General features: G+C 47.1%; 1 protein-coding gene across 1 annotated transcript; it reads left to right on the top strand.

The window, feature by feature from the left end:
* Nucleotides 1-1,095: 1,095 nt before the first annotated feature.
* Nucleotides 1,096-10,865, top strand: LOC310711410 (claudin-16-like). Its single transcript, XM_083513323.1, has 6 exons — nt 1,096-1,222; nt 3,705-3,836; nt 5,606-5,708; nt 8,061-8,225; nt 8,717-8,911; nt 10,108-10,865. Exons 2-6 carry the CDS (start codon nt 3,723-3,725, stop codon nt 10,194-10,196), a joined length of 666 nt encoding a protein of 221 aa, XP_083369449.1. The 5' UTR covers nt 1,096-1,222; nt 3,705-3,722; the 3' UTR covers nt 10,197-10,865.
* Nucleotides 10,866-11,353: the final 488 nt, after the last annotated feature.

The raw sequence follows: 11,353 nt of genomic DNA, 5'->3' as shown, positions 1-11,353 counted from the left end.
TTAACAGACACTTCTGTTTGGAAGGGCCCAGCAAGCAGCCTCTTGTCTGATGCGCAAGGCAAATGAAGCAGCCGTGAGAATGATTTAACTGTTCACGGCAACAATGGCAGCTCCAACCTGTTATCTTAACGCTCAGCATCAAGAGGAGGCACCCACACTTTGCAGGCACTGGGAACAAGCACATGGGACAATTCCAGCTGCAGACTTGGGAAACAGGAAGAGAGGGCCTTTTCTGCACCAAAGCTGCAGTCTTAATTACAGGTCATAGAATTGTAGATTTGGAAGGGGCCGTTTGCATCAATTGTCCAACCCCCCTGCAATGCAGGGATCTTGAACTCACAGCCCTGAGACTAAGAATTGCCTGCTCTACCAACTGAGATATCCTGACATCTTGTCTCTCAAGAGGGAGCTCTTCCTCTTTAGTCTCAGGGTCACCCCTTGTAGAACTCAGCAGGGAAGAGGATGGGGAGAAAGCTAGCATTGCTTGGCTTTGCCTGTTATTGGCTCTAGCGCCACCTACTGTTGGGCTCCCTCCCTTTTGTCCAATGGGCACCAGCCGCCCCGGATCCCGCTGGCCACTGTTGTCAACAGAATACCAGACTAAGATGGATTTTGGTCCGATTTAGCAAAATCATTGCATTCTTGACCTCTGAACAAAACCTCTACCAGGAACCCAGGGATCCCGCAGGAAAAGCTCCCAGCCTTTCTTTTGGAGAGGTTGACTGGAACCTCTAATTCCGGAAATAATTGATGTAGCCTTGATCCTCAGTGAAGAAGTGATGGATTTAGTTCTGGAGGGAGGGCTCACTGCTGCGTGCCAGTATTGCCTGCCAAGCTCCCAAAGATGCCAATACCTGTTTATGCTTTCTGACCCATAGCCATTTTAATTGCAAGGAAGCCCATCATGCTGTTAAAGCCCAAAACACAGCTGACATGGCTTGGATTTTATTTTTTTATTTTTTTTAAGGACTCTGATCCAGAGACAGTTTCAATTGCTACTAAACAGGCCAGTGGCAGGGCTGTCAGGTGGGGTTCAATTCTGCCCCCTGTACTGCCAGGTGACGGTTCCTGGGTTTGGTGGTGCAAACTCATGTCACCTTATTGACGTTTTAAAACTCCTGGGAAAGACTTAACCTGAATTTCTGGCTTCTCTTCAGACGTTTTGTAGGATCTTCTTCGCCAGGATGACAGAAGCAGAGGCCCTTGTGCACCCGACTTAAAGGTAAACTCCTAATGTTGTGATCTTCCTTGGGAGGGTGTTGTGGTCTATGAGAGAGGCTCTGTCACTGAGTTAAGGGCCTCTCCTACAGTCTCCTGTTTCCACCTCCAATAGGACAGGGGTAGGAGGAAAATAATCCTAACCTGTTGTAGGGATTCTTACAGTCTTATTTTCTTTCTGGAAAGATGGGAGGGTTTTTCTAGAAATGGCGGAGGAATCAAATTAAGTTCACATTTAAAGGAAAGCCTAACAAAGTCACTTTCTCCAAAATAATCACTGAATCAAAACACAGAGAATTTCTATTCCCTTCACAGAGCTAACAGATCCCAGAGTTCCCTGGGAAGAGGGATCAGTTGTTAAACCACTCTGGGAGTTTTAGCTCTGTGGGAGGAATAGGGTCTCCTACCAACTCTCTGCACCCTTAACAAAGTACCGTATTTTTTGCACCATAGCACTTACTTTTTTCCTCCTAGAAAGTAAGGGGAAATGTCTGTGCGTGTTATGGAGGAAATGCCTACGGGTGGCATGCCTACGGATTTTCCTCCTCTAAAAACTACGTGCGTGTTAAGGTCGGGTGCGTGTTATAGAGCGAAAAATACGGTACAGTTCTCGGATTCCTTGGGGAAAAGCCATCACTGTTGACAGTGATATGCTACTGCAGTGCAGATGGGGCTTTAGTTCAGTCTTGAATGAATGTTTGTTGTGATTAGTTTGCGGGGCTGTTATACAACAATGAGCAGTCAGTGAGCAATTTGTTCTGGTGTGCTTGCAGGACTTTTTGCTGCCTTCCCCATAGAAATCTGCTTCCCTTTTATTTATTTTTCAAAAGTGGATTTGTTCCAAAAGGGTGACAGAGCGCTTTGATCTGTTTTCATTGCACAAGCCTACAATTATGGTGTGTGCTAGGATCCCTCCTACAAAACACAGAGAATCTCGGGGCATCCCTTGTCACCCTTTCCATCAACACATGGCCAGCTCATGCCTTCTTCCCCTGGTGCCCCGAGTTGAGTCAGTCGCTTTCCTTCCTTTCCCCCTGAACACGACCAGACCGTGCAGGCAAAAACTTAAAATCATTAATAGCTCAGAGGCAGAGCATCTGACCTGCATGCAGAAACTCCCAGGTCCAGTTCCTGGCATGTCCAGGTATGGCTGGGTAAGACCTGGAGAGATGCTGCCAGTCAGTGTATAGAGCACTGAGCTTTTAAAAAGAAAATCCACCCAAATTCCTGTGAACCAAAGAAGCCAGGGCCCTTGAGTTTTGTTCTTTGTGCTTCTTCCTAGGTCTTAGTGATGCACATAGAGACCTATAAGCTCAGCTAACTAGCCAGGCTAGAGGCCTTATGCCTTATCTTGTGTTAGGAGCAGCTTTAGTCCCAAGGTTGTAAACAAGTGTCTACATTTGACAAGAGAGAGTCCTTTGTTACCTTGCCTAATGAATAGGTAATAAAGGAAAGACTATACATGGTATAATTAGTATTGTGTTGTAACTTTAGATTGGAGGAAGTTTATGCATATGTACAGTGGTACCTCGGGTTACAGATGCTTCAGGTTACAGACTCCGCTAACCCAGAAATAGTACCTCGGGTTAAGAACTTTGCTTCAGGATGTGAACAGAAATCGTGTGGCGGCAGTGCAGCGGCAGCAGGAAGCCCCATTAGCTAAAGTGGTGCTTCAGGTTAAGAACAGTTTCAGGTTAAGAATGGACCTCCGGAATGAATTAAGTACTTAACCCAAGGTACCACTGTATTGCTTTAACAGATAACAGCTATGTACGGTATATAAAGCAGGCCTCACCCTTTTGGGCTTTGTTCAGCTTTTGGAGCGTGATCCCGATGAGCCATTATTGCTAGCAATAAACACCCTTTGTTTTCTCACCGCCACGTGGAGATTTCCTTCAGCCTCAAACGTTAATTTTGCTACATTAGTATGTTGTTTTTTTAAAAAATTCTAGCTTACCTTATTCCTTGGGGAACACTTTTTTTAATGTGGCAAAGCTGGCAGCACAGAGGACAATTCAGGTGCTTGGAATTGGCATTATTGTGCAAGCCCCTCACCCTTTATTTTTATTTTTGTAAGGGTGGAAGTCTTTTCTTGCTTTCCTAACTCGGGTTTCCTCAAGCCATTGGTCAAGGAAATCAGCATGAAACAAAAAATATATATGATTCTGACAGTCTCTTGGGAGCAGAGTGCATATATGTGGACTCTGAGCACAGGTGCGTTTCATAGAATTATAGAATTTTAGCGTTGGAAAGGGTTCAAAGGAGCATCTAGTCCAACCTCCTGCAATGTTTGTGTGTCTTCATTCTGTAAGGTTGTTTTTTTCAAACGACACCCGTCTCCCCACCCAAAGCAAACAGGGGACAAGCTGGAATCCACTGTTGGGAGCAAAGCTCAGAGGTTGGTGCAATTTGGGGGGAAACCATGGCAATTTGGGGCAGGGTGAGGATGGAGAGATACCCAGAGCCTTACGTGTGTCTCCTCCTAGCCCTTTGTAGTTCTCCCAATGGCGGTGGCTTTGCAACTGATGTCCTTCTGCGTCGCTCTCATTTCAACCCTCTTCCTGGTCGCGGCCACATGGACCGACTGCTGGATGGTTAATGCTGATGACAGCTTGGAGGTGAGGACGAGGAACAGGAACAGGTAGCTGAGCTCCAGCATGTTCTACTATGCTGGGGTAGCTAGCTTGGTGCCTATATATGCAACCATTCCCTATTCTCTGGATCTATAATTGCATCCCCCTTCCCCCAGGGCCTCTGCATAATAAGAAAGGTTGCGGACACCCTTCTCTGCTTGTGGAGTGCTTTCCCTGGCTATGCCCACCTGGGTCCAACCTTTACATCCAGTGGAGGCAGTTCAATCTGCCCTCAGCCGGGCTCTCCCACATCTCTACCTGCTTACAACAAGTTCAGAGGGTGGGGCTGCCTGTTGGCTCCCCACTCCTTAGTCTCAGTGTTGCCTTTTGCAGAACTCAACAGGGAGGAGGATGGGGGTGAAACTGGAATCACTTTGCTCTTTCTGTCATTGGCTCTGGCGCCACCTACTGTCAGGCTCCCTGCCTGCAAAATGGGCACATTTTGGCAGCTAAAGTGTTTGTCTCTCCTGGGGTACTTGATGAAATTTGATTGTAAACCAGCCCTGTGTTAGGCAACCAACTAGTTATAGTAGTAGTAGCAGCAGTAGTACTAATATAATAAATAATAGGTGAGGAAAAGGTACTGGTATGCTTTTGAACTGGTATGTTGAACTGCTAAGCTGGGACAGAGCAACAGGAGCTCACACTATCACACAGATACAAACCGCCAACCTTCTGATCAGCAAGCCCAAGAGGCTCGGTGGTTTAGACCACAGCGCCACCCATGTCCCTAATCACAACAGGAATTGAGCCCAAAAACCTATTGGAGCTCTTTGCTGTGAAAAGTGAGTAGCATATGGCTTGAGAATCCAGTTGCAGAGTCAACTTTACCTGTTGCAATCCAACATGCAGAGATGCTTGTGGAGTAAGAAAAGTAGTTTATTATAGGTAGTACATAACTTGGATAGGGACGTTTTTTTCATTCTATCCTAACCAATTAATCTGGGCAATACAAAGGCAGCCATGCTTGCTCCTTTGTTCTCAGAGGATGGACCCAAGGTGCCCTCTCATCTTGAGGTCCAAAAGAGAAGTCAGAGTAGGTGGAGGAAGTTGTAAACAGGATGCAACCTAAGATGTTTCAGTCTAAAACACCCAGTCCTTTTCAGCTCTGGCCCCGGCCTGGTGGAACACTCTGTCACTAAAGACTAGGGCCCTGCGGGATTTGACATCTTTCTACAGGGCCTGCAAGACAGTGCTGTTCCGCCTGGCCTTTGGGCTGAACTCAGTCTAACCCCCCCCCCCTTATTTATTTATTTTGATGGAACCCCTAATGTGGGATTTTGTATATAAATTTTCCCTCAGCTCTTTTTGCTGGCCCATGTAGGACCAGCATGGATAGTTGGCCCCGGTGAATATTTGACATTTTCTCCCCTTATGGCTTTGATCTATAGGCTACTACTAAAACAAGGCTGCATTTTAAGCTGCATTTTAAACTGTATTCTAACTTATATTTTAATCAACTGTTTGTTTGGTTTTTGTTTTGTTTTTGTTTTGTTTTAAAATGTTTTTACTGTATTTATATTTGGTGTTAGCCGCGTCTTGGCCGGGGAGGGCGGGGTATAAATAAATTATTATTATTATTATTATTATTATTATTATTATTATTATTATTATTATTATTAACCAATGAGATAAAACAGTAAGCTTAAAGGTGCAGCGATAGCCTGGAAATGTGGAGGTCCCTTTCTCTATTTGTCTCAGCCCCAAGCAACACCCCCTTTTGCACCCAAAACGTCCGATGGTGTTCTTTGCAGGTCAGCCACAAATGCCGAGGACTGTGGAGGGAGTGTGTCACCAACATGCAAGACGGCATCAGGACCTGCGACCAGTACGACTCCATTCTAGCAGAGCATCCCTGTAAGTCTCCAACAGCTGATGGGCTGAAGCATCTTCGGGTGCATTCAAGCTTTCTCAGCCTTTGAACAATTGTGACCCTCCTCTTCTACAGTTGGCCCCAATTGTTGGAGGTGCTGGGATGGGTTTCCGAGCATGTTAAGATTGCTAAAAGGGCTGGAACTGATGATCAGGCCTCCAGGGGTGGAGTAAAAATGCAGAGATGAGGGTTGACCAGTGGAGAGTCCTCTTTAAAGTAAGGTTGGGTAGGCTTACGTCAGTAGGTGGAGAACTGGATTTGGAACTGATGGGCCAAATCTTTATCTCCTGCCCCCCCCTCCATGGGCCAAGTTTGACCTGTCAATCATCTGACATCACAATGACATCAGGGGAGCTTTTCTTTAAATAGAGCTGCGCACTGAGGCCCCGGCCGTTGTCTGGTTATTGGGGCTTGCACTGCACAAGGCATGACCTCATGGGTCAAATCGGGAGCCCCAGTACAGTTCTCCACCAGTGGCCTACAGTGGTGCCTCGCAAGACGAAAATAATCCATTCCGCGAGTCTCTTCGTCTAGCGGTTTTTTCGTCTTGCGAAGCAACCCTATTAGCGGCTTAGCGGATTAGCGGATTAGCGGCTATTAAAGGCTTAGCGGCTTAGCGGCTAAAAGGCTATTAGCGGCTTAGTGGCTTAGAAAAAAGGGGGGAGCGGGGGAAAATCGGAACACTCGCAAGACGTTTTCGTCTTGCGAAGCAAGCCCATAGGGAAATTCGTCTTGCGAAGCAGCTCAAAAACGGAAAACCCTTTCGTCTAGCGGGTTTTCCGTCTTGCGAGGCATTCATTTTGCGGGGCACCACTGTATAGTGATGATAATAATGTGCCTGTGATCTGTGGCAATGCAAATACTCTTTGGCAAGCTGTATCTCTCTCAGCCTCAGCTTGTTTTTCGGCAGTATAGGGGTAATAACACTGCCCTACATTTTTAAAGTTGGATGGGGGTAGTGCTAGCCTGGAGCAGGCTTCAGCCAAAATCATACCCTCCAACATTTCTCCAATAACAATAGGGATGTCCTATATAACAACAACAACAACAACAACAACAACAACAACAACAACAACAACAACAACAACAACAACTTTATTATTTATACCCTGCCCATTTGAGTGGGTTGCCCCAGCCACTCTGGGCGGCTTCCCAACATATATAAAAACATAATAAAACATTAAAAGTTTTTTTAAAACTTCCCTATACAGATGTCTTCTAAAAGTTGTACAGTTACTTATCTCCTTGGCTCAGGGGTTATGTAACTCCAAACCCTCCAACATTTATCCGATGAAAATACAGTGGTACCTCAGGTTACAGATGCTTCAGGTTACAGACGCTTCAGGTTACAGACTCCGCTAACCCAGAAATAGTACCTCGGGTTAAGAACCTTGCTTCAGGATAAGAACAGAAATCGCGTGGCGGCGGTGTGGCAGCAACTGGAAGCCCCATTAGCTAAAGTGGTATCTCAGGTTAAGAACAGTTTCAGGTTAAGAACGGACCTCCAGAACGAATTAAGTTCTTAACCCGAGGTACCACTGTAGAGGCTTCCTAAGAAAAAGTGGGGCATTCCAGGATCTAATCAGAAACCGGGACGGCTTCTGTAAACTGGAACTGTTCCTGGAAAATGGTGACTCTTGAAGGGTCTGGTCTGCAAAATGGGGCAGGGGCAGGAGGCACAATCTTGGATGGGCTGGAGGTCAGAGGCACCAGATTAGGTAAATAAGGAAGCAGGAGCTAGAGGAAGAGGCAGAGGCAGAGAGGTAATCAGAAGACAGGTCAGGTGCCAGCTTGAGCAGGGAAGAACCAGGGGGGAAGAGCCATAGCTTAGTGGTAAAACATCTGTTCTGCATGCAGAAGGTTGCTGGTTCATCTCCAAGTATCCTAGGAGAGACCCCTGCCTGAACTCCTGTATAGCTGCTTCCAGTCAGTGTAGAGAATCATCAATCATGAGCTGGATGCACCAATGACTCAGTATGTTAGCTTCTTATGTTTCTATTTAAATCAACTCTTTATCTGGCACCTTGCTTTAATTTCAGGAAAGGGACCTAGCTCAGTGGTTATAGCTCCTGATATGCATGCAGAAGGTCCCATTTTAATCCGGGTAGAGAAATGGGAGGGACTTCTGCGAGAAATCCTGGGGAGCTACTGCCCACTGGTGTAGACATTGATGGACAAATGAGCCTATGTGTAGACATAGGTGGACAAATGAGCTGGCTCAGTATTAAACAGACCTTCAAGGTTCCTCCCAACAGAGTCAGCCAGGGGACGCCAGGCCAGTCAGATGTTTCTCTGACTGACCTTCAACTACCTTGTATTTTGCTGTCCCTTCTCAGTGAAGATTGTGGTGACTCGAGCATTGCTGATCACAGCTGACATCCTCTCGGGATTCGCGTTAGTCTTGCTGGCGCTGGGCCTCGACTGCATCAAGTTTCTCAAGGACGAGCCGCACGTTAAGCTGAAGATGCGCTATTCGTCAGGATTAGTCCTGGGAGTCGGAAGTAAGAGCCTTTTCCATTGGGGTCTGGCTTTGTTGTTATCGACCAGGACAGCTACTGAGGCAAGCCTTGAGGTGGAAAGTGGAGTCTCCTGTACAACCTCTCTCATCCCTCATAATTACACAACAGGATGCATTGGCCCTGATTCTAGGACAGGACCACACTGTTTTCCATCCAGGTCTCCTTTTCTGCTACTTTAGATAAGACAGCCATCCTGTGTTGTGCCATGACTCACAATGGAAGCCATTTTGTGTTATGCCCCCACGCCTACAGCCAGCAGCCATTTTGTGTTATGCTGCACACCTCAGGGCGGCCATTTTGTGACTGGCCCAAATATGCCCACTGGCCCAAAATGGTTTGCGACCCCTGGCCAGTTGATATGGAGCAAGTTTGCCACATATATGAACATATATGGAGGGATTTGGGTATTGGCCCAGCATATGGACTAACGCCTATGCCTTTCTTGAGAGAATTGTGTTTTCTTGGCCCACCAGGTGTCCTTGGACTGGTGGGCTCTGTCTGGTATGCCGTTGACATCTATATGGAGAGGACCACTCTTGTCTTGCACAGTGTGTTCTTGGGAGTCCATTATGACTTTGGATGGTCTTGCTGGCTGGGAATGGTGGGGTCCTCAGGATGCTTCGTGGCGGCCATTGTGTTGACTTGCTGCCTTTCTGCCACCACAGGAGGTCAGTACAAAGAGTTAAGAGTTCAGAGACAGCAGCAAAGGTGGTATAAGAGGAAAAACCATAGTAGTTATCACTGACTGTGGCTATCCCCAATTGTCCTAAGGGAGGGGTAGGAAACTTGTGCCTCCCTATAATGCTAGGACCTGGGGCCATCCAAGAAAACCAAACATAGGAGGACTCAGGACAGAAAAAAGTACTTCTTCACACAAGTCATGGTTAAATTATGGAACTCACTGTACTAAGAGGTAGTGTGAGCCACCAACTTGGATACCTTTACAGGAGGACTAGACAAATTCAGGGAGGCTATCGATGGCTGCTAGCCAGTTATCACTATGTTCTGCCTCCACTGTTGGAGACATTATGCTTTGGAATACCCGTTGCCGGGAACCACAAGCGGGCAGGGTTGCTGTCGTGCTCAGATCCTGCTTGGGGGCTTCCCCTAATGGGCATCTGGTTGGCCACAGGATGCTGGACTAGATGGGCCTTTGGCCTGATTCTGCAGGGCTCTCCTTATGTTCTTACATTCTCCAGATATTCTTGGGCTACAGGTTCCAACCGCCCTCCTAGCTACTAGCCATGCTGCCGAGGGATGATGGGCCCTAGCTGAATTCCTCCCACCCAACAGTGACAATTTAGAGGTGATGTCAGGAAACCCTGCTCACAGTGCCTCCTCTCCCGCATGGGAGAAGATAACCTAGCAGGGCTGTTACAAGATAATGTATGCACAATGGTGTAGCATGGTGGTGGGACTACTGGGGTGATTGCTCCAAGCGCAATTTTTTTTAGGAGTGTGCCTCTGCAGCTTTTGCCCCAACCAGAGGTGCTCCCTGTCCTGCCTGCCTGCCTCACTTGAACAGCACGCCAGGCAAGAGCTGGGAGAGGATGGGCCCTTGCATACCTTGGCTGTGCGGTGCCCCCCCCCCAGCAGAGGAGGTGGGCGGACAGTGAGACTTGCTGCAGTGGTGATGCCCCAGCCGAAGGAGGTGCACGCACATGTCCAGCCGCTGCACTGAAGCTCTGTCCAGTAGCGACATCAGCACCACATGGAAATGCTGCTTAGGGGGTGCAATATGTTCCTTGCCCCGGGCAGAGGCAACCCACGATACGCCACTGTGTATGCACCACTCTCCAAGAGCACTAGAGAGGGCCACGTCGATTTCTAAATATTGTGACTTCAATTCTTCTTTCCAATGCAGGTGCTGCCCCCCGCAGGAGACCTCAGCGCCCGACACACCATTCGCCCATAGTCACTTGCAAAATGTATGCCATGGCTTCCCGCGTGTGACACGGAAGCAAGCGGTCCCAGCGAGCGAACTGCCTCTGGAACAGCTGCTCACGAGCCTTTTCTCTTCATGCTGGCTTTGGAGGAAAGGCATAAGACCGCTTTGGGGCCTTAGCCGCATGGTGTGTGCCTTCTCCCCCCCCCCAAAAAAAAAAACCAACAACAGTCCTACTCCTGTGTGGCTTAGATGACTGCTCGTGAAGCAGAAATAGGGAGCCCCACCTTGCCCCATCCCTGATATTGTGACTCTGCCTCAGATCCACACTCTGATGCTTGTACATTGAGCACAGCTGTTTGCAAAGGAAGCCCTACAGACAAACACACTCGTGCCCTAGAGCATGGAAATGCTATTGATCGCAACACAGCTTCTCCACACCGGGGCGGCATTCACACAGCAGTTTATTCCATTTTCCTGATTGTGCTCTATCTGTGAATTTCCACATTATATTTGTGCTTCCACATAACGTAAAAGCCCCTTCCAGAAATGCAGCAGAATATGGTGTAAGCTGAGCTTCATGTGCTACTTGCTTCCAGGAAAAAGAAGAAAATCATTTGCAAATAGCATGAAAACGAGTACTAAACTTGCACTACATCCCACTATAGTTCTTTGTCATGCAGAAGCTCAAATGTGATGTGGAAATTAACAGCTAGGGACATGTCAGGAAGCCAGAAGGAATCACTATGTGGTTGCCGTGTAGCCCAAGCTCTTTGGAGCGAATCCTATAAATATATAGGATATATAAATCCTATATATTTATAGCACCCCTAGATGAGATGTGGGGTTGTCATATTGCAGCAAAGGCTGGATGGGGGCAGGGGGATTCAATTCCTCTCACATTTAAAGGCAAACGTATGGAAATTTGTACTTCCCTAAATAGAAGTGCAACCATTATTCAAAATTCACACTTCTCTGAATTTTGCAGTGCGGTTCTCCGACCAAGTAAATGCCTCTACCAGGGGACAGGGTGTCAAAAAAAATAACACCTGTTAGTGGGGAAAATGACGTTCAAAACTGTATTCTATAGGGGGAGATTGCTTTGCCAAAGTATGTTTCTTAGGGGAAATTGTATATGAACCTGTGCATATTAGGAGAAAATTGCACCACAACACTGACAATTTTTCATGAGGACTTTAAAAAAGAATTGAAAACTGATGTGGGA

This window comes from Podarcis liolepis, assembly GCF_965112155.1.
Source record: "Podarcis liolepis genome assembly, chromosome: 7".
NCBI lineage: Eukaryota > Metazoa > Chordata > Lepidosauria > Squamata > Lacertidae > Podarcis > Podarcis liolepis.
Note: the sequence above shows the minus strand (reverse complement) of the source record. Positions and strands in the feature narration are given on the sequence as shown.

Excerpts from the sequence above, each read along its gene's own strand:
- LOC310711410 (XM_083513323.1), top strand. The coding sequence starts at position 3,723 with ATGGCGGTGGCTTTGCAACTGATGTCCTTCTGCGTCGCTCTCATTTCA. Across the intron at positions 5,709-8,060 it reads CATTCTAGCAGAGCATCCCT|TGAAGATTGTGGTGACTCGA; the intron begins GTAAGTCTCCAA and ends GTCCCTTCTCAG. Across the intron at positions 8,912-10,107 it reads CCTTTCTGCCACCACAGGAG|GTGCTGCCCCCCGCAGGAGA; the intron begins GTCAGTACAAAG and ends TTTCCAATGCAG.